This window comes from Ruditapes philippinarum, unplaced genomic scaffold (assembly GCF_026571515.1).
Source record: "Ruditapes philippinarum isolate M1 unplaced genomic scaffold, ASM2657151v2 ctg8190_1_1_1_1, whole genome shotgun sequence".
Lineage (NCBI taxonomy): Eukaryota > Metazoa > Mollusca > Bivalvia > Venerida > Veneridae > Ruditapes > Ruditapes philippinarum.
Genome location: NW_026859572.1, coordinates 1 through 24,489, shown reverse-complemented (window position 1 = coordinate 24,489; position 24,489 = coordinate 1). Strand labels below are relative to the sequence as shown.

Sequence of the window (24,489 nt, the reverse complement as noted above, 5' to 3'; positions counted from 1 at the left end):
TTCGCATGTTATGTTTGCTTGACCTTTCATGTTGAAGCCCTCATCACAGATGTATGAAGCATTTGAACCGTAAACGGTACTGTTCTGATAAAGAATTATTTCACCATTTGCTGGGGGTAATACTTGTTTACAGTCTGTACAATTCAAAGAATAAAGAATTTACATTACATTATAAGGAAATCAATCAATAACGCTCCCATTATTATTTTCATATTTGACAAAGCTAAGGCACAGTTTATTTTTTCCAACCAACATGTCTATGCCTTTGATGTATGTCAATGCAAGTAAGTAATATGTATACATACATGCATACTACTTTTCTTTGTTTAAATGTTATGGTTGCGTTTCTGTTTCTAATATAAAAAAACACTTCTTGAAGAATGATTATGCGTAACAATGAACGGCTTAATGTAATTTCACTTATAATTCGAAATATCTATTAACTTATGTATTTAAGTATCACGCTTGTACAAAATACCACCTTTTTTCTAAATTAACATCTTCATGCACAATATTGTTTCTGACGTAACGTGTATATTATAGATTTTTACCTATGGTACTATATATAGTAACAAAATCTCTGGTATTTCAAGGTCATTTAGACAAGATCTAGGTCATTATACAATTTAGGTCACCTCGCTACTCGGCATTATTTTCCCGAAATAGGTGAGTGAATGAGCGCACATGCAAAATGTCGTCATTAACTGTCAGTGACTTTCGAGATGGGTTGGCGTTGAATGAACTGCAGTCACTCGACATAAATTTTAAGTTTAGATGAGATAATTAATCGCAATCAACAAAGTTGAACATTAACGATTTATACCCCAGGAAAAAAACCAATAACTCTACTCAGGACAAAACATACCGTCAGAAAATCCGAAAATGATTTCAGACTGACGGTTGAAACAAAGATCATGAGCATTCAGAGGTAGACATATAAAAAACCATGAAAGCACAAAAAATCATAAAAACGTGCACTAGACATTATTCTGACAAATATATAAAGGCTATTTATCGATATAAACATCAATAAATCATCATTTTCTCATATTTAGTTTGTGTTGTCATGTCTTTATTGTTTTGTTTTTTTAATGGAGGGTTAAAGTATATAACAGATGTTTGCGTACATTGTCCTTTTCTAAGAAAGGGCGGCAACCAAGATTATTGGCTATATCTAAACGTATTTCAGGCATAGGTATTAAAGTAGTTATTACTAGGTTGCTGTTCGCCATTATGCGATAATGGCCATCGAGTCCATAATGTCCTTTGGACCTACGGCTCTCAGGTCATTTTGCACATTTTCGGGCCATTGTCGCATAATGATGGATTAAAATGTGTAGTCAATTAAAGCAGTCAGTCTAGGTGTCATGTTTCGAGATGTCTTAGGTGGTGTCGATGTGTTTACAGGTCGAGCTTGCAAGGGGTCGAGATGCCATAAAGTCCTTTTTATCAGCTGTGTTGTTATTGTTACATACCTCTACATGAACATATTGATGATCGAAAACAGATAACTCTCTTTAAGACTGGTATCAAGTATTTAATCCTCTTTTTTTTTCTCAAAAACAAAAATATTGATATGTGTAAAATCAGTATCATAATACTAAATGGCATACCTTTTATTTGACAATATGTTGTATAATCGCTCCATTTCCCCGTATCCTTACATTCTATAGTGTCAGACCCATTTACTTGATAGCCATTGTCGCAGATATACACTGCCTTAGATGCAAATGTAGTCATGTTTGAGACATAGCTGATTTTACCATTTGATAGTGAAGGTAATTGTCCACAATCTTCAAATTGAACAAAACAAAAGAATAAAAGTAACTGTAAAATAGAAAACAAATTAAAATGTCAAAAGTATTGCATGCTCAGATCGATGAAGCATGTTCATGGACGGTAAAGGAAAGTGCAAGCGGCCATCCATACCTAAGGAACAGACAAAATCAGAATTTAACATAAATAACGAAATAGTTATCCTGGAAAAATTGTCAGAAAGGTTGTTGTCGTGATTTATAGCTTAACTTTTGAATTAAAAAAAAACAAAAACAAAAAACAAAAACAAAAAAACGCCCAACCATAAATGCTTAAGTAAGTAATCTCAAAACATCGTTATTTTTAATTGTTTCATACAACATTGACGAAGGGAAGTAACCAGTGCTGGCTGTTGACTTTGTTAGATATTCAATATTAAACATGTTAAATGTATAATGTTGTAAAAAATCTCGAATTATGGTTGGCTTAAAAATGTTTTATTATAAGCTGTTTACGAGTATACAATGAAGAACCAAAGTACGCACAAATTACAATGTATTTATACATCATAGATGGTTACCTACCTGTATGCTTAGAAGGTTATTTGCGTTTTGTTCTTAAAGTGACATTATGCCCATCCAGGGCCATATATTCAATGAACAGGAGTAAGTGTATTTAAGTTGACATTTTGTTATAATTCCTTTCAATTGTAAAAACTACTTCGCATGAACGATAAATAACCCACGTGGCCCATGAAAATTTTTGCATATATACTTTAGAATTCACCTGTAACGTTCACTTTATAAAAACAATTTGGCAGTCCTTCTTATATTTAAGCCAGATTTATACTTTATTCTAAATTTACTCTCGTGTTTCAGTACCAAATATTGGTCAATCACCATTATAACAGTCAATCTGGCGGCGTGGCAGAATGGTTAACGCGTTTGACTAGTAATAAGGATTGCTGACCGCGTGGGTTCAAACCCTGTTAGGGAAAAGCCGTTGTTTCCTTGAGAAAGAAACTTTACATTCAAGGCTTAGTACTGGTTGGTTCCAGGAACGGATTCGAGAGTGTTTCAATAAGCTTTTGAAATACATTGTCAGTTCAGCTTACAATGATAATGAAACTATGAGCATAATGCCACTTAAATTGCATAATTCTCGATTTTTAATATCACTTATTAAAAAAGATGAAAATATAAATGCAGCGTAAAGCTTCTATAACATCAGCCGCACGAAATGGTTCGTACCATTTGTACAGAAAACTTTGCCATAGAAAGGTTGCAGGCAACTTCGCAGTCTTACTAGACAGATTTCCATATCTGTCATGTGACATCATTTGATTACGGCCCGTGGTAACTGCAAGATGCTTGTGCGGCAAACCTGCGGTCCTCGCAAGACAAACACAAAACATTTTTCACGAGAACCTCTAGAAATTGCAAAGCTGCAGTACGATTTTCTTACGACGGTCCAAAATCTGTCCAAAAAAATCGCAGAAATAATGTGCATGTTGAGAAATCAGTCTGCGACGTTGCGGCAACCTTGCGACATTATAGAATTCGTATGAATTTCTTGCGTCTCCGTTTCTTTTGAACTTGTCGTCTGTTACAAATTGCGTTATCATCATTTCGTTATACAAATACTGACAATATAAAAGGGAGAATATAAATTCCCTGACAAAATATAACAATTATATTTATCCCATTCAGATTTAAGTCTATATTCTCCCGTATATCCCGTCCAAAACTTGTATAACTTTATCAAAACATGGAACGTATGTAACATTGCCTTTAACTGGATAATCGTGACGTTTATTGATATACACTGCTCTCGACATTCTATAAAGTTATTTCATTCTTTTCTTAAATAAAGGATGTTTGCTGTATTATGTTGACCCGGGTTACATATATGCAAACTAATGTTTATACATGGCCAATTAACCTGTCAAAATCTGTATAACTAATAATGTATGTTTCTTAATACTAACCTAAGAGTTTATTTGCAATACAGAGTAACGTAACAGTCAAGAGTAATAATCTTTAATACATACAGATAAAAAGACTACTTTAACTTTTCAAACACGCTTTCGATTGTCTTATGTTTGCTGTCCTCGAATACCATTAACAGTTTTCCAAAGTGTGTCTGCCAATGAACACTATTTTACTTAAATTTTGCAGAAATATTTGCCATACAGCGCTGTAACTCAACTGTATGCATTAAATTTATACGTTAAATAAGCCGATTTAATATACTCCGACTATTGACATAATGCATTCGAATTGAATGGCTTACTGTAAGTCGGTTATAGGTTATCTACAGAGTTTTAACCTTTACCCTCATATAAGCGTGTTTTGACGGCTTTTCACGCCCCCCCCCCTTTTTGAGGCTTCAAACGGATGCCCTATTTAGTCCCCAAACACCGTTTTTCGTTTGAGAAATGTTGTTAGAAAAGTGATCACTTTTTCAGCGCCTTCCCCCATCATCAAGGTACATGAGGGGTTTGCAAGAAGGGGGATGCGCCCCCTTCTGTCTGGGGGGTTTGAAGAGGCGGTAGTTCCCAACATCTTTAGGAAAAGTTTTGCCTTTGGTGAAAGGCTAATAATGACCCTAGGTCGATCATAAGGTAAGGTGTAACCAACGCTAAAAAGCCTTTGACTCTTTCTCACTTGCAGCACTTTGAAATCAGTTATGTGCCAAGTTTCATCAGTATTGAAGTATTTGTCATAGTTGCATAGCAGTTTGAACTTGTAACAGGAGGCTTTTCAATGAAAACGGCTACTTTTCACAATATACTAATGTGGTTAAAGGTTAAGAAACTATTTTTTTTTTCGCTCGAAAAATAATTTCTTAAAACTCTGTAAATAACATATAACCTATACTTATTTTCTGACGAATTTACGCTTTAAATATAATTAGATGTTTAAAAGATATAGATATTATTACCTTTGGGGATGCATGTAGGTATACCAATCCAAGTTCCTCTATCAGAGCATGTTATAGTTGTTGTTGATATTTCACTTGTTTGAATGATATTCTTGTTATGAAATCCTGCATCACAATCTATTTCAGCAGTTGACTCGTACTCTGTACTTTTCTTTTGACGTCTTATATATGCATTAATGGTGTTTAAATAATTTACATTTCCACAATCTACAAATATATAAGTTTTACAAATACATGCATGTTACGCAAAAGTTTTTGTCCTTTATAACTAATTAACGAAAAAAGTAAAGTTTTTAAAGACGTTTTCGGTAGTTTTCTGTGCGCATCGTTATGCGCTTCCAAGAAAGATAATCACGGATAATAACTCTTCAAATGAAGGTCAAGTTGAATAGTATTCGGATAAGTGTTTATATTTCGGCTATAAGCAAATAATGAGTAAATAATACAGAATAGATATTTCTAAATGTTCAAAAGGAGATCGGTTCAAAAGAATAAGAGGTCGTTTAGACAACATCACATAAAGCATTAGTACGACAGCATTGATGATAATTCTGCGCGCGTTACCCCACCCACTTGTGGTATAGTGACGAAAGTGCGTCACGACTTGATTACTGGCAGACAACTGGGCAAAGAAGTTTAAAATGATACATTTTAAAAGTGTTCAATAAAAAAACAAAATTAATATCTAAGAAATGTTCCGAATTTCATTATTTTCTTTGTAAATTTCTGAATACTTGCTTACTGTTCGGGTATGTTAGTCGAGTGAAAAAAAAATATGGCCCTAGATATGTTTAAAAAAAGATATTAAGTATCATTTACTTAATATAACATCAAAAGAAAAAGAAAGTTTTATTACAACATGTTTTTGTTGTATATTTGATAAAACATTTAGTATAACACTGATATTTCTTAAGAAAGCGTGGTAATTTTGACAGTTGGCATATGCGGTAACCATGGAAACTGCCCGTTAACAAAAAAACTAATACGTCAACATATATATTTTATTTCTATTTTTGAATCCACCATCAAATGTTACTTGATATATCAATAATGTAGAAAATTCTATGAAAGAAATTTCTTGATAGCTTTAATTTTTTACATAATTCATGTTTATTTTTCTCATTTTTTGTTTACTTATAAAGCATGTTATAAAGCATGAACACTCATTTTTTTAAAGAAATATGTTCCCAATTATCGTTTGTTTTATACAGAACCCTAAGATAAAGCAAGTTTTGTATAAAAATTATGTTTATTGTGAATGCAATAAGCTATTATTATAATAATATATAATATAATATATATTATTATAACACAGTTTTTGGCTATTTTGACAATTTTGAGATATACGGTTACCATAGAAACTGCCATTTTAAAAAAATCCAACACGCCAACATATATTTTTCTTTTTCTTTTTGAATTTGTCATTAAATTTACACAACATACAAAAAAATTAGAAAATCCTATGAAACACTTTTTTCAATATCTTTAATAATTCTCAGAATTCATGTTTATTTTTCTCATTTTTTGTTCGGTTGAGGAACATGGAAAACTCATTTTTTAAAGAAATATGTTCAGATTATCATTTTTTTTCATACGAATCATTAGATAAGGTTATCTTTGATAAAAACAATGCTCGTTGTTGTTTTTAAGCTATCTTATACATTTTCTATTCGTTATAACACAGTTTGGCTATTTTGACAGTTTTTAGATATACGGTTACCATGGAAACTGCCATTTGACAAGAAATCCAACACGTTTACATATATTTTTCTTTTTATTTTTAAATTCGTCATTAAATTTTACTCATCATACAAAAAAATAAGAAAATTCTATGAAAGGATTAATTTTTCATAAAACTGTAGAAAATGTCTTTAAATACCGAAAAATACACTGGTGAAAATTGTTTGCTAATTCGTACAAATTGACTGGTTCATTTGTAACCTTCTTGTTGGTTTATACAAATTTATTTTAGTTCGATTGTGTTGGAAGCTATAAGCTTATTCAAACACTCTCGAACCTTCTTGTTTGTCATACTTAATTACCTAATTATAACGGAAAGTTGCACACATATAGCCCGGCTAACAAAGCTATGCCCATTTTTTTCAAATTATAGAGTTCCTTTTTTAAAGTTGACCTAGTGTTCTTCTGATAAATTTTGTTACTGTCCGTGTGTTCCTTGCGCTAAGTTACGGCACGTTTTTGCTTATTTCATTATTCAAAAAGTGTGTACATCATTATGAAACGTACAACGCTCATCCTTAGAAAATACTTAGGTTATATAATGTTGGTTTTGAGTGTATATCAGTTCAAAAGATATTTTGTCTCCTCATTGTTTCCTGCGCTTTCATAATTTAATGCAGTTTTAGCGATTATTAAGTAAGGTCGAAACAATTTACATGGAACAAACCTCGCGGTTTCAACAATTCGTATTCTGCTTCATTTTAGTGAACGTATTTTAGATAGATACCTTTTCTTATACAGGTTGGTAAATTCGTCCAGTTTCCTGTTTCACTACAGGTTATTATTCTGGTGGATATATCTTCGGTTTGGACTTCATCTTTACCTTTAAAACCAACATCACAGCTCATGTTTGCAATAGATGTAAACACCGTGCCGTTCATATAATTCCTTTCATTTACATTAGTCAAACTTATCTTTTCTAGTTTTCCACAATCTGTTAGGAAATAAAATTATTATAAAATACTTATGCTAATTTTCGTAATCTTGTAATCTTATTTAATTAAAAATAGCATAACTGAGTGTGAAAGGAAACAACAATTTTGAAATGATATAAACAAACTCTTTTGTTTAATAGTACAAAAAAGAAGTACAATTTTTATAGTATATAAATTGTATGTGTTAAAAGGTACATTCCTTTAGGTGCGCAAGATGGTAGGTTCACCAAGGTTCCATTCTTGGAACATGTTATTGTAGTTGTTGACAGTCCAGCTGTTTGTGTGTCATGTTCGTTATAGTAACCACTATCACATACTACATCTGCTGTAGAGTTAAATTTGGTGTCATCATGCAGGTTTGCTGATTCTAGATTAAGGTTTGTTAGGTTAAGTTGATTGACAGGTCCGCAATCTGAACACAAGAATAAAATGAGAAACTTTTTAATATCATGCAATATAACATGACCTTAGCTATTAACCATGTATGAACATAACTGATAAACACATAAAAATAATAAAACAAACAGTTTTCTGTTAATCTAGCAAGTTGGTAATGTCATGTTCTGACTTTGGTTAACATTATTTAAACGTTTTGTCGATGTCATTCAATTCAGAAACAATAGTAATTAACCTAAAAAACATTGATATCTTAACTAAAAACAACAACAACTTTTTTACAATATTTTTGGTAAACATGCTTCAATAATTCAAAATCTAAAAGTTGTGTCTGACATATGAATATTATCTATTTCTAAATTGAATTCGAATTGAATTAAAGGTTACTCAAGATCTCAATAATAAACCCTATATTTGAAAGTAAGTAAATTTTCTTTTTTTCTGCTACATCACTTTTACCGTTTGTTTATAAGCATATACTATGAACACAAACTATGAACCTACATAAAACGGTTGTTCATTTGCATTTACGTTTTTTATCTTAAAGAAATCTATTCGGGACGAGCAATTGAGAAAAAACGCTTAAAAGTATCAGTGTGAAATAAAAATAACAACTTTATTCTAAGCGGTATCATTATAAAAAAGTAAATTATAAAATAAAAAACCGGTCCAAATCAGTGTAACAAAATATATAAATCATAGATAAATAAATAAATACCTTTTCTGATACATTTCGGTAGATTTGCCCATGTTCCGTTTTCGTTACATCTAATCACAGTGTATGTTATTCCTAGTACCTGGCTGCTATTTAACTCCTTATATCCCTCATCACAACTTATATTCGCCAGCGACGTATAAATTGTGGTTCCGTTGATAGGATTCCTGTTTTCAGCATTTGATAAATTTAATTTGTCTAAACTTCCACAATCTATAACAATTGTAAAAAATGTGAATCATTAAATAAATACATCTCAAAAAATGATTATGATCATTAATTGAAGACAGGCATGTTTAACTATAATTAAATATAACTTTATATTAAAAAAAGAATTATTCATGTCTGAAGGAAGACTGTATTTATTTTTAATCTATTAAACATTATTGTTTCATACCTTTAGGAACACATTTTGGCACATTGATCCATGTTCCTGTATCAGAACATGTAATTTGTTGGTTTGATATTCCAGCTGTTTGATTTCTTCCTTTAATATAATATCCGTCATCACAGTTAATATCTGCTATTGATTCAAATTTTGTATCTGTATATAGACGTCTGTGATCGGCATTAGTTATCGGGATATCTATTAGGTTTCCACAATCTGAATAAAACACAGTAAATTGCGCAAAAATATTGAAATTGTCTTAATTTGTGGTAATCGACTTTTTTTCTCGTTACTCACATAAAACGAATTTGCCCTGTCAGAAGGATTAAAATGCAAAATGGTTAAAGAAAACACAGAAAGACTCACAAATTTTTCATGATCGTCGAAAAGACCTTAATTGTAAAATAATCAATGTAAATATACATTGTATCATTTAACTATTTATACTAGCAGTATGGATGATATAATTTTCGTCATTAAAAAGTCTGGTAGATATTGCAATTTCTATTAAGTATACATGAAGGAAATAGTCATATTTTTTATAAGTTCAAACAGCACATCATCAATGTTTATTTTGATGCTAGGGAGTATGTTATATAACATCTACTTTAATCATGATGACACATTGTCGTCAATACATGAAGATGTTACGTTATGACACTTGTATATATATAAATGATAAATGTATTAATTTGATCTTACAACATAGTATTAATGTTACGTGAGCAGCGTTTAAACGTGAAATATCTATAAGAAATTTAAGGAACCAAACACAATTATGTATTTACTTTTTCGGACACAGTTTGGCACTTTAACCCACGTTCCGTTCTCAGAACATTTGAGCAGTGTGGATGATACTCCCTTCATCTGGACTTTACTTTTATCATAGTACCCTGTCTTACATATTACAGCAGCAGTGGATCCGTATTTTGTGTCAGTAAATATGAGTCTGTTTGCAGCATTTGATATATTTAATATTTCAAGAGATCCGCAATCTGAAACAATAAGACACTTAATTATAAAGGACTTTCATGTCATTTTTTCATGTATGTCATTTGCATAAAAGCAGAACATTCATTATCATTTATTTGATTAAAGAAACAATTTGTTGAAAAGTTGAGATATACAAATAGGGATGTTGGTCAAAGTTCCTTACCCTAGTAGTTTATGTTGCATTTGGTTGATTTTGAGTACATAAACTTTTGAATTCATTTAACCATAACTATCCAAAAGGAACGCCTATGTTATCAATTACTTATTTATTACCTAATTTAAAGTTATAATACTACAGTGTAACTTCTGAATTCCGGAACTTCTATAATCCGGAAACTTCTGAAATCCGAACAATTTTCAGGGTGCCTAAATTTCTCCTTCTGTTTTATATGTAATCAAAATCTGAATAACGGAACTTCTAAATTCTGAATTCCGAAAGATTTTCTGGTAAAATTTGGGTTATATCAATCTAAATTTACTTTTTTTTACTTTACTTCCAAACTCCTGAAATAAAAAAGGTGTGAAGGAATATTGTACTTGTAATTGAAAAACCTTCAAAATGTCAGTATCTTCCAATTAACATAACCCATTTATCTTGACAACTATTATAATAACAACCTATCAAGCATATTAAAAGTGTTCTGCTTACCTTGAAACACTTTCCCTGTACGGATGACTAATTATATCTCTCAGATTCTTCGGATTCGTCTTGCCGTTCTAATTACCTTCTTACAAGATGGCGGCTAGGAATCGTTCTCGTCTTGCCCGAACTAAATCTCGTACCTTCCGGGAACGGTATGTTCCGAATTACGGTTACACTACCATACCTCACCACACTCCCCCCGACTTTAAAGATGAAATCCTCTCACTTGAAGTGCGGAAACCCGAGATTAGAGTCCACTCCTGGGTTTCAAACCAGTACCCACAAAACCGCCTTTACAGGCGTTGGCCTGTAAACTCAGATTATAAGTGGGCAGGCATTAGCCTGTGCAACAGTAATCTGCCAAATGCCTATCTGACAAGTTTTTGACAGAGAGCTTAACTCGATAACTGATATCTTAGATATCTTACCTTCCCGGGCACTGTTTTAACAGTTGCCAGCGTCCAGTTCCTAAGCAGATTGCAACTTACACCTCCATACCAAACCTGAGTGTTGACTACAGATTTATGGAGCTACTTATTACACCGCAGCAGCCACATTAACACAGAACAAGAAGGCAACAAACTTAGCATTGCACATTTGTACTTGTTAATATCACAGGCTTTTGTTATTTCCCAATAAGATCTCTTCTTGTATCTTCAGAACAGGACCTGTTGTGCCAACCTGCCCATGACCATCAGTTTTCATGCTGCAAATGCAATTTCACATGTCGTCACATGACTTGCACTATCCTGACCCCTGCCATACCAGAAGAATGTCTTCTTAAACCGGGTCCTGGTCACTGCAACACCCCCCGAGACCACCTGATGGTATATCCTGCCTCATCTGAAGAACCTTTCTACTTATTGGGAATCCTACCTTTAGTATCGCCCATGTCCCTCAATAGAACTTAGTCTATTTATAGGTACTGTTCCTTATTCAGCCAGTGGGACTTAGCCCTAGGATCTACTAGAACTACTTAATGACTTAGGTAATACTAAAAACCCAGCACTAGCTCTTAGAACTAGCACTGCTGACGGAAAGTACTCTACAGCTTCTAGCGAAAGTTGTTCCACTACTCAAAACTGTGCCCTATTTCCCCTTCGATCATAAGAGCATCGTTCTGTATTCTCAATATCTGCTCACAATCTTACAGCATCTTCAAACACACTAAACTTTAGCACCATTGACCTGATTCTGAGCCTACAACCTCAACATTTGGTCATTTGCTTCCTTGTGAACCTTTGCGACCCTTGTGACATTGGAATTGCCGACGATACAATGGATCCGCAAATCTCTTCCAGATTATCAGCATTATTGCGATGATACCTTATGACCTTCGTCAAACTTCATTTTTCGCACACCTCGTGATACCTGGTTATCGACATTATTGCGATGATACCTTATGACTTGTCATGGTCAAACTTCATCTTCACACACCTTGCGATACCAAGAGAATTGCAACATCTACGTTCCTCATGACGAGGTCCAAGTCAACACTTGCGCAATGATCACATCCCCCACAAGGCAGTTTCCTCAGTTCGACCCCAGAAACATACTTGTACAATGCCCCGATACCGGTATTCGTGACAATGCAGCTTTCACATGCTTGAACTGTTCTGCAACACACTTGCTAATGTTTCTTTACATGCTGTCTAGATCGAGAATACATCCAGCATGGAACTTGGTCCATGACTGTTTCCTTCACAAACCTAGTCTCACTCCTTGCTTAGCATGAAATGACGCTGGTTTGCGACTCTGGCGCTCACCAGAAGAACACATACTACCTCCTCCCCTTTTTATTTGATTTTTTTATTGCAGTGAGGGGCAGTCAGACTTGAAATGACCCTCTTTCCCACAACCGAAACAAGTTCTTCTAGGCCATCTACTTCTTCCTTGAGAAGTCTTCTCCTCATCTAGTTTCAGGACCATGTTGTCAAAACATCTCTGAAGCTTCTCAATTGCCACTTCCAAAGAACTCAACTGAGATGGAGCAGCGTTGGCTTGCGCAACCTCAGGAGCTTCTTCTAGGGCAAACACATTAGCGCCATCGTCAACAACTTCTTTACTAGCCCTCTTCTTAGAACGGCCATAAACTGACTGATGCAGGTGCTGATACCATTGGACTTTGTTCATTGTCTCTTCCATGGTTGAAGGACTATCCATGGCTATGGCTACCGCGGCTTCTTTGCCTACCAGACCCTTACAAAACTTGCTCACTGTCTGCCTATTGGAGAAGTATTCAGGCAGGTCTTTGAACGCATTTGTCGCCAGGGTCATGACCCTATCTGCCCAATCATCAAGAGACTCTCCCTGCAGCTGTGAAGATTGCTGGAAACACACTTGAGCTGTCTCAGCAAGTTCCCTGGAACCAAATCTCGTCTCCAGTTCCTGCAAGAGCTTCCGATTAGAAATATCGCCTTCTCTCTCCACGATGATTGCATGATAGTCAGCGGCTTTTCCAGTCAGGCACCAGCATAAACCATCAAGGCATTCGTCTGACGTTCAATCGCATGCTTTAGCATAACGAAAGAACTTCTGCTTAAATGCCAGCCAGTTTGCCTTTCCATCATACTGCAACCTCTTCGGCAGACTCCGAATAAATGCTGCAGTTTCGGACTTTTTCGCGCTATGTTTAACTCTAGGTTGCGGAGAAGATTGTCTACTCCGTCCAGATGATTTATCACTTGAGGAATCATCATACCTAGCAGCTACGTTTAGCTTGGGACGCGCCCCAGCTCTCAAAGACTTGGCCTTTGAGGACAGGGGGTCAACCGCACTACTTGCATTTTTGGCGCGAATGATATCTTTGGCTACTTCCAAGAATTTTTGTACCTCTTGCCAATCATTTCTTGAAGGAATTTTGTCGGGCTCCTCAGCATCTTCATTGAAGTTCCCTTTTTCTTGAACTTCCAACAAGCTGTCCAAAATTGCTCGACTGTCCCCTCCTTCACCAGAATCTTTCCTTGACGAAGATGGTACTTCAGGTAGTATTTTCCCCCAATCTAATGGCAACCCCACACTTGGTGAGAAGTCCAGCAGAGCTACTTCCTCTTTATCTAAAGTGCGCTCTAACATGTCTTGCAGCACTCCAAGTGTTATATTCCCTCCACTATTACGGATTGTAATAATAGACTCAGCTATCCTTGAACTTATGCCCGGAATCCTTAGGAGTTCCTCTTTCGAAGCAAAATTAACACAAATTCTTTCGCTGCAACCTGCCATTATTTTTTATCTTACTTGGTAGCCCAAAAATATAACGACGACTAATGCAGGAATAAGTTATAATTCGTGCAATTGGATTCAGTGAAGTTCAGCTAAAGTATGTCAAGTCAATCAGTCGTTAGACAGCAGACTTGCAATTATTTTACATTCGAAATTACTTTATTGTATATTCAAAGTCTTGAATAACAGACAATTAATTCCTACCCGAAAAATAATTTACATTTATCTTAACAATTCAGATTAAAATTATGAAAGAATATTTACTTAGTAATTCAAAAATCAATAACGAAAATAAAATACAAAAATCTGACTTTGTGTATTGACGTTGAAAAACAACAATGCAAATAAATTCAATCAATTATACTGAACCGCTTTAAATATACCAATAATTTAACCCAGATACTATTCAAAAATATTTAAAATATAATGCTGAACTAGCACAGTTTTCACGTGCGAAACTGATCCAGGGCGGAAGCTTAGCTTTCCGATACGCATGCGTCGTAAGTCCGAATATCCGAAGTTTCTAAACTTACCAAAAGAGTACTCTAAATACTCAATTTTGGCAAATTTCCACATTAAATCACCTAAACGTACAGTGCTTGTTCAATCCAAACCAACAGTCCCTTTTCCCCCTCCCAAATATTGGAAATACTTAGATTTCAATATTTGAAAACCAAAGTTTTTATGGTTGAGAAAATCGCTGGTTTACCTCCGGATTGCGTAGAATTCCTACGAAGTTGACGTGAATTCGAATAGTAGCTGCCACCATTAAAGTGTTCTGCTTACCTTGAAACACTTTCCCTGTACGGATGACTATTTATATCTCTCAGATTCTTCGGATTCGTCTTGCCGTTCTAATTACCTTCTTACAAGATGGCGGCTAGGAATCGTTCTCGTCTTGCCCGAACTAAATCTCGTACCTTCCGGGAACGGTATGTTCCGGATTACGGTTACACTACCATACCTCACCACACTATCAAACACTTGTTTAACGTGTGAAAATTAAGAAATTGAGTACAATAATGTGATAAAATGAAAAAAAAAACAGGTAAATTTGCAGGTATAAAAAGTATATGAAATATATTAAAGGATAAATTGTGATAATAAACATTATGCTACTGTATCAGCAAATTCAGTTATAGGTGATGATAAAATTAAAAATAGTTAAAGTCCTATAATTGTGCTATTTTGTTAATTAAATCAGCTTTATATATTTTTCATCATGCTTCCGAGGGATCACTTTGTTTCCAGAATTTTGTACTTCACAACAGCAGGTGTCAAGTGCCGTGTGGCAGCCGTAAAAAGTTGCCTCGTACTTCACTTCAGTGTTGTTATATTTTCTGGTCCTTCGGGATCATTGATACACTATAAGTGTTGAGAATTGAGTACCGCTCAAGCCGGTGCTAGGGGGCGTGAGGGATGTTGCACTTATTCATTATCCTTCATGTACAGACTCAATCAAACCGAGTCTGCAATTTTTATGTTATTTTGTTGTGATTAATGCTTCCGAGGGATCACTTTGTTTCCAGAATTTTCCTATAAAACAGTTGATGTATAATAATTGTACTTTTTTCAGATAATTCCGAATTTCTGAATTCCGGAAACTTCCATATTCCGACCTTTTTGGCTAGCCCCAGGTGTTCGGTTTTCAGAAGTTACACTGTAGTAATTATTGTATACGAGTTTATAGTTACATATAAATCCAACCTTCCTAAAATACGCAAAAATCTTGATGGACGAATACGCTTCAACGGGTGCAAAAATATCTGTTTTATGTTAGTGACGAGTCTGTTTAATAATGAGTGACGGACTATTTTTTCCCGGTTGATTCACGCCTTTACTATTCATGACGTAGTATAAAGAAACGGGAACGAATAATGGCACTTTGTTGGGAATCCATTGCTATATTTAGTAACGACATTCCTCAGTCAAAATATGCATGTATCATTCAATAAACATATTCCACTGAGTTTTATACATTTTTACAAACATTTCTAATATAAAAAGGACACAGTTTACTCCGAATTTCAATATCGGATAAATAGCATAAATGATTTTATCTACCGCCGTCTGCAGCTATATACATGTATATAAGTCAGCATGGGATTCCGTATTATCGGCGTACTTAACGTTTTCTGTATGAATTTAATTGATGTTTTTAATAATGAATATTGTGTGTGAAGCAGAATAAATTCAACTTGTCATTTCATTTTTTATTGAATGAGGTCAAATATTTTTTAACTTCACCATATACATGACACACATGACAGAATACTACGAGTACGTCGGTAATAGAGTTAGAGTTAGAGTATATTATTACCCCTCTGGGAGTTGTTCTTACTGTTAATGCAAGTGTACCACGTGACTAAGAATTTTGTACTGTTACATAGGTAACAGTATTTTTTAACAGTATAAAATCTGGTCACGTGGTCTATTTTCTAAATAAAATGAAATAAAATGGCCGCCATTTTTCTCTAGATTCATTCTTATTTTCGACGATAGGGCATCGCCGAAGTAACTATTACTCTCATAAAATTTAGTTCTTTGCACCCTAGAGTTCCTTTCGTGTATAACATTATATAAATAACACATGGGTTTGTGGGTAACAGTAAAAATATTATCCCGAGGAAAATACTGTTAGCCGAGGCGTAGCCGAGAAGGATCAGATTTCACAGATCATTACCGTGTAAATGGGTAAGTGTTTTGTTTCCTAAAATTGTATGTTTATGATATGTAGATATCATCACTGGCTTAAAGGGTATTGGAAAAAGAAAACTTCACAAATAGGCCTACAGTAAAGTACACTTAAGGTAAGGACAGTTTAGTTATTGTTACTCTTGGTTTTTTTTTTGTTACAGTTAGATCTAGATTTAGTTGACAATTTCAGATAATTGCAGTATTTTTGTTCGGGTAATAAAATAAATAACACATGGGTTTGTGAGTAACAGTAAAAATATCATCCCGAGGAAAATACTGTTACCCGAGGCGTATTTTCCTCCGGATGAAATTTTTACTGTTACCCACAAACCGATGTGTTATTTATATATTGTCAATAGTAAAGCGCAAAGGAAATCTTTCCGTTACAAATAGACGACGAATTGTTTGATACAGATTTTAACTTTTAACCCTGACTCAGAATGGATATTTTGATGTTATTGAATAATCTAATGCATTATTAGGCTTTAATTTTGAGGAGGAGAAGCTTCGACAAATTCTACCACCTGTAAAGTCAATATTTAACACAACTGTACCGTCAAATATCCGTACAATGTCGGAAATTGAAGAAATTTTACGTACACTGACCATATACTGCATAATGCAAGACTAATGAAATATCCACCCACAATTACTGACAAATTTTTGAAAACTGAAGACATTTCATCAGCGAGTCCGAATCACCGTAAATGGATTTGAACAATAATTGAATCTGACAGTGACAATAAAAATATCTTTACACTTTAATAAATAATTGAACAAAGTGAACTGATACATTCCTAGTTGTAAAAGAGAGTTTATCATTTAAAAAACTATTGACATTGTTTAAAGTTTATGATATTTACCCGACACGGAAACGGCCATATTTTCTAAATGAAAAAATTTGTTCGAGGCGTGGCGATTTCGGAAAGGCTGATGTTTTAATGGTATGAATTTAATTTGTGACGAAATACACACACACACACACTCGTGAGTTGAATAATTAAGAATACCTTTGCGTATGCAGTTAGGAATGTTGGTCCAAGTTCCTTGTTTAGAACATTTGATTATAGTAGTTGATGTTGCAGGTGTTTGATTTTGTCTTTGATTGTAATATCCATCTTCACAATCTATTTCTGCTGTAGAATTGAATTTCGTGTCATTGTAACGCCTTTGTGCTGCATGAACTATGACGATGTCTTGAACAGCATGGCAATCTAATAGAGAAAACAGGCTTATGAAAGCTGTATGTCAATGTTTAACAGTGCCAATGAGCTTGTAGTAGTATTCTATACCTATTAAAAAAGAAAGTTGTGGAAATTGACAATGTTCACATTTTTGTAACACATTGCACACTTGTTCAGGTTGATTATCGATAGATATATGCTTGATGAAACAATTTTGAAATCATATAAGCATCTCAAAATTTCATGAAAAGTAGGATCACATTTAAAGTTTACCTTTGGGAAAACATTTTGGTGTAATTTTCCATTTTCCTGTATACGTTTTGAAACACTCGGCGTTTGGTTCTGATTACTATCGCAGTAACCTAAAACACATATGACTCATGCCGTAGCGTTGTATTTGGTGTTACTATTCAAAACAGTCATATAAGCTGCATGATCTATCCTTAATAAACTTGACACTTTACATGTTGTCTTGTAACTGTTTAATCATTAAAGTTTAACAATACACAAGCTAAGCATCAAAAACATGTTTTAAACAATCTTTTTATTAATTCACCAGACATCGACATGTGCATCAGTTGTTTTCATCAAAGTCATTGTAGCCTTTTTAGCTATACATTGTATATACAAAAGAATACTCTCATGGTTCTTTCCTCCACAAATCTTACCATTCGTGAGTGAAATTTGTACATTTCCCGAGGTTCATATAACAGTGATTTTATCGGGAAGTGCGTCAGGATACGAAAAATATATACCTTTACAAAACTTTATTTTTTTTGTTTCTTTTTTTTCCCTTTTTTTTAAGAGAAAGGAACTTTTTTAATTTACACCAGAGTAATTGATTGTAAGTAAGTTAGCCATTACGATTATGTTTCAGTAATTCATTTTTATATGATTTGAACGAAATACATGTACTACAATAAATGTACAAAAACGATGATTTTCATTCATGCAACATTGCTGGTTTATGAATGGTGAAATAAATTATCTAGTATATATAGATAATTTGCACGAATTACAAACAAATATAGCAGAAGCAAGGTATGTGTGATTAACTTAAATTATCCGTATCAGGTATGTTAACTAATAGCAAACGTAAAGAAGATTATTTTCACAAATTTAGCCTTACGTTCGATTCTTTCTAATAACTTATGTCATTTACCTATAAATAAAAAACCAAATTCTTGTTTGTGGGTAAGTTCTTTAACAAAATACTCATTTCTGCCAAGTAGTTTCAATTTCCATCCACCGGTTCAAAAGATAAACACCTGACAAGAAAAGCTGCTAACAGACGGATGGACGGAAGGACAGATGGACGGATGGACAAACAGGTGAATACCAATATACGCTAAAATTCTTTCGGGCGTATAATAACATAAATGCAGACTTTTTTGACCGAGTGTGAACTTGAAGGATAATGAAACAATGCAACATCCCTGAAGCCCCTAGAACAGACTTAAGCGGATCTTGGATTAATGATCCCGAAGAGCACTAAAGTTTGTGTTTTGACTGAATTTAGTAGTCCATAAAGACACAGTCAAGTTGAAATACAGACAATGCGTTTCACTACAGTGACATATAGTTTTTATGCCCCCACAGAGTGGGAGCATATAGCGTTGCACTTGTCCGTCCGAGTGTCCGTCCGTCCGTACGTCTCTCCGTACGTCCCTAAATCTTGTGAACGCAACTCCTCTTAAACCGGATAGCAGATTTTGCTTAAACTTCCAGGGATGAACAACCTTAATGTGTAGATGATAGTTAAGGAAGGAATTTTTGCTGCGACCAAATTTAACAGAATTATGGCCCTTTGTTGATTTTTTCACTATATACTATGTAGAAATTTTGTGAACGCAACTCCTCTTAAACCGGATGGCAGATTTTGCTTAAACTTCCAGGGATGAACAACCTTAATGTGTAGATGGCAGTAAAGGGAGGAATTTATGCTGCGACCAAAGTTAACAGAATTATGGCCCTTTGTTGATTTTTTCACTATATACTAAATAGAAATATTTTGTGAATGCAACTCCTCTTAAACCGGGTGGCAGATTTGCTTAAACTTCCAGGGATGAATAACCTTAATGTGTAGATGGTAGTAAAGGGAGGAATTTTTGCTGCGACCAAATTTAACAGAATTATGGCCTTTTGTTGATTTTTTCACTATATACTGTGTAGAAATTTTGTGAACGCAACTCCTCTTAAACCGGATGGCAGATTTTGCCTTAACTTCCGGGGATGAACAACCTTAATGTGTAGATGGTAGTAAAGGGAGGAATTTTTGCTACGACCAAATTTAAGAGAATTATGGCCCTTTGTTGATTTTTAGTTTTCAACTTGTGGCACATGTAGTCCAAAAAATATTTGACCTAGAGTCATAAGATTGACAGAGCAATGGCGTGTGGGGGCATCCGTGTCCTATGGACACATTTCTAGTTTAAGTGAAAATCGCACATTTTGTCTCATTCAATATTTCTCAATAGTTCATTATTACGCACATGTATATAATAAATATTCTTAGTTATACAAATTGCTGACGGGATACACGGGAGGAAATATCGACTGAATGAGAAACAATATGACAAAAGCGAAAGCAGAGGGTCAAATTTGTATCAGCAAGGTTGTATTTGCCAATGAATTTATTAAAATGCAAATCGTTTTTGTCGACAAGCTCTTCAGATAACCAATCAATTTTGGACTGGTTTCAAAGAAGCGCGAGAAAAGGCGCATGTTAAAAAAGATGGCGTCAGACGTTTAACGGTTACGCAAAAGCCGTGCAATTAATGTCATTCAACAGCTGGTGAAACTTAACATAAATCTTTAAAATAATGACATTTGTGTCAGGAAAAGTGCCGTAAAAACGAATTATTAAAATATGAACACACGTTAGTGACCGTCTACGATGTAGAAATGCATGGTTATAAGTTCTCGATTCGGTTCTTTACAGCATATACGACGTCTTATACAAGTATTTAAGTCAACAAAAGTTTGAGAAATTTATTTGCATAATTCGAGGTATCTATATTGTAACATATTTAAGGGATATTATGGCAATATCTGAGTAATTAGACAATTTCGGCATTTTTTAATAAGGGGCGAGTGAATGAGCGCAAGTTCAAAATGATCAAATGTCAGTTACTTTCAACATAGCTGCTGTCGTTGAATTAACAGAAGGCACTTTGAAACAAACATTTTTAAAAGTTAAGAAAAAAATCCAATACCTGTGCAAAAGCCAACACGTTACTATTATGACATGCGAGTAGTTCCCGAACAGAAGCAATATCCGCATATTTTGTATAAACACATAATTTGTACTTGCATTCTTCAAACATTGGTATCAATTCACGCAGATGCATGGACTTAACAAAATCTACTTAAGTCTTTTCAGCAGTAATGAAACAAAGTTTTCATTTTAAATCACGTTCACCTGTGTGTTGTTAAACGTTACTCATTAACATTTGGATTGTAAAGATATGAAGACAGCAAAAGTGTTGAAAACAATATCTATAAGCCAATGAATTAGAGCTTGACAACAATACATATCAGGGACTATATCTCCGGGAAGATCTTAACAAACTATGAGACAATTTGCAACAAAGAAAGAAGTTAAACCATCAACAAGACGGGGATAAGTTTTTAGGGGCATTTAGGCCTAGATTTGTCGCTGACAATAATTGATTCGTGCTTAAGTTAGAACGCGACACTTTGCGAACTTTCGAGTAGCGTCTTGAAAATTGGCATGCAGAAAGTTGACCATATTTCTGATTTGATTCTGTTGATTGTATTCCAATAGTTTTAGCCAATTTTTGTACACATGACGTCAAAGTTGACCATCAAAGCCCGTTTTTGAACATGACGTCGTTGCGTATCCTTGGCAACTGTTACGGGTATTTCAACGTCATTGGGGGACAAAATATCTAAAATTCTAAAGCATGCGACGGAAATTATTTTTTCCTTTAAACTGTTATAAAATTTATTGTTTAACGCCGAAAAGTGTTTGAAAAATGGAAAGAATATTGTAAATTTTGGGTAAAATTTGATATTCAGTTTAGCCGCATTTTCCGGCTTAAAACCGGCTAATTAAAAGATTCCTGAAATAAAATTTTGATTTTTTTCTTTAAACGTCCTTTAAAATACATACTTAGTCAAAATAACTAAAACAATTAGGTGGTCACCGACTCAATTTTTCCGGCACACGTGACTTCATTTCCCCCAACCCTTTGGATAAAAAATTAAGTCACGCTATCACGGGGCGTTATTTTGATGCTATTAAAACGATCGCCCTGTGTCAAAATCCCGCTATTAACGGCACTTTACGCCATTATGACCACTGCGGAAAATATATGAATGCAATAAAGGGTACGGAATGCCGTATAATATATATAGACAGGTAAAAATAAGTGAAATCTGAATACTTAGATGTACGGGACCGTATATAATGCAATACCTATATGACTAATATACCGTGATCCGTACACTCGAAATATATGGGAACTTTGTATGATACGTATTCTTTTTAATAACACGGTCAGATATTACCAAAATATGATTTTTTATTCTTGTAAATACAAAGTTTGTATATAAAACAGAGAATAAAGATGTACTTCATAATTGCTCAATTTCTACAAGAGGAAAGAAATAAAAGTCTGATCTGACATTTGTCAGAATAACATTAAATAGTAAAACTTTGAGTAAAATGTAATATTTCCCGGTTTTATTAACATGTCAGTTGCATACTGATTAAATGGTCGGTGAACAGAACATATAAAACATCGACAGATCCTCTACAGTGCCCGTAGCATGTGCAGATAAAAACATGACAAAATATATTGAATGTATAAAGATTTACAACGCAACACTCCTTCGGCAGTATCTAGCTCGGTACCGCCGGTTCGCGTATATGTTCTGCTAAACATCCGCAGACGTGTATTTATAGCGTTTCAATATATTTCATGTTTAAAGTACTGTTTCTAAATTGTCCTGTTCAAACTAAACTCTACCATAAATTTGGCTATACAGTGAATAATGAATATTTGCAAAGCCGATTTGATAGTAATGTTTTTAATACAGCGTTTATGGTCAATCCTCAATTAATCGTTAATTTTAACATTATGATGTTCTAAAATGATAACCAAAACTATTGAAGCTGTTTATTTACTTGTAGAATCGAACGTGCTACATCTGTTATCCAACACCCACTGAACTGACCGTTGCTTCACCCTAATATAATTGACGACTAAATTTCAATTATAAACCGTATATCTTAATTTGTCAATCTTTCGCCAATTATTTAGCATATACTCTGTCAAATTGTTGCAATAATTTTTGATTACAAGTAACATTCAAATTCTGGTTTTTAATAGGTTAAATGAAATACATATCAATCACAGTATATCACGCATATAACGGGTAATGCAAAATGTATAGATTTGCAAAATTTCTTGTAGATTATGCATTAATTTATGATTGAATTTCCGTAAATTTCTAAATTTACATAAACACATATAATTGATGTTTGTTCCTTATGGCATATTTCTCGATTCAAGTTTATTAATCTTATTGTATTACAATATCAAAAAGTTACACTGCAATGATAACTCTCAGCTAAATTTGTTTGCGCAGCGTCTGTGTTGCCGTTGAACGCCTGACGTCATTTTCTTTACATGCGTCTGTTCACTGTTCCTTATGAAGTTATTAATCATGCTTAAAAACAAACAAAAATTCGTTTGTTTTTCGTACATTTTTTTCAGCAAACATAAACGTCACAAAATGGATATGCGATAATATTGCACTTCGACCAAGCCCATGATAGTTAATTAGACAATTTTTGTTACATATCTTGCAAGTTTCGTACACTGCTGACAGTTCTTTTTGGCTCAAGTAACACGTTATATTAACATGTACCTGTATTAAGACTTTAGTAGCCTAGGTTCCAGTATTTGCTTTTGTTAAAAAAATCGAGTATATATCAATCAGAAATTGTGACGTGCTCGTAGGAAATGACGCGTATTTTAAGCGAATAAGCAAAATATCAACGCCTAAATCTTAAGCGAATAAGCAAAATATCAACGCCTAAATTGCTAGGCTAAGATTTTAAATATAAATATGCTATTTCATCGTCAGGTCTCATTTTAGATTTTAAGAATTTGCACTGGAACATTGTTGTTTTATATGTATAAGTAAAACTCTAGAACAATTCTCCTGAAAAGGTGAACATTATTGCCGCACTTTGAAGTCTCAAAAGTATCTGCATACATCGAATTTCGTTACAAAATTACTAACGGGGTGGGGGGGATAAAATCACGTGTACCGAAAAATTTGAGTATACATTTTGTAGGACGTTTAAAGAAAAAAATCAAAAATTTTAATTTAGCAATTCTTTAATAAGCCGCTTAAAAGCCAAAAATTGAGGCTAAACTGAACGTCAAAATTTACACAAAATTGACAATTTCTTTCCATTTCTCAAAGATTTTTCGGCGTAAAACAATAAATTTTATATCAGCGTAAAGGAAAAAATAATTATCGTCGAATGCTGTAGGATTTAAGATATTTTGTCCGCCAATGGCGTTGAAATACCCGTAACAGTTGCCAAGGTTACGCAACGACGTCTTGTTCAAAAACGGGCTTTGATGGTCAACTTTGACGTCATGTGTACAAAAATTGGCAGAAACTATTAGACTAAAATCAACGGAGTCCAGTTAGAAATATGGTCAATTTTTTGCATGCCAATTTTCAAGACGCTACTCGAAAGTTTGCAAAGTGTCGCGTTCTACCTTAAAAGCACAAAACTCCATTATAAAAACTAGCACTAAACGTTATTCTTACACATAAAGAACATTAAAAATTTTGTCAATTTAAACAACAATATACGAACAGAATTTGCT

General features: G+C 34.0%; 2 protein-coding genes across 2 annotated transcripts; both read right to left on the bottom strand.

The window, feature by feature from the left end:
- Positions 1–984: 984 nt before the first annotated feature.
- Positions 985–7,286, bottom strand: LOC132757088 (C4b-binding protein-like). The gene is made up of 4 exons (XM_060748272.1): positions 7,166–7,286; positions 4,699–4,905; positions 1,614–1,793; positions 985–989 (listed from the first exon to the last, which is right to left on the bottom strand). The coding sequence occupies exons 1-4, from the start codon at positions 7,284–7,286 to the stop codon at positions 985–987; spliced, it is 513 nt and encodes a 170-aa protein (XP_060604255.1).
- A 1,581-nt stretch (positions 7,287–8,867) lies between these two features.
- On the bottom strand, positions 8,868–17,641 carry LOC132757090 (beta-2-glycoprotein 1-like; the record flags this gene model as incomplete). Its single annotated transcript, XM_060748274.1, has 3 exons — positions 8,868–9,088; positions 9,661–9,867; positions 17,438–17,641. Coding segments are annotated over 3 exons (632 nt in total), but the record flags the coding sequence as incomplete, so codon positions are not given.
- Positions 17,642–24,489: the final 6,848 nt, after the last annotated feature.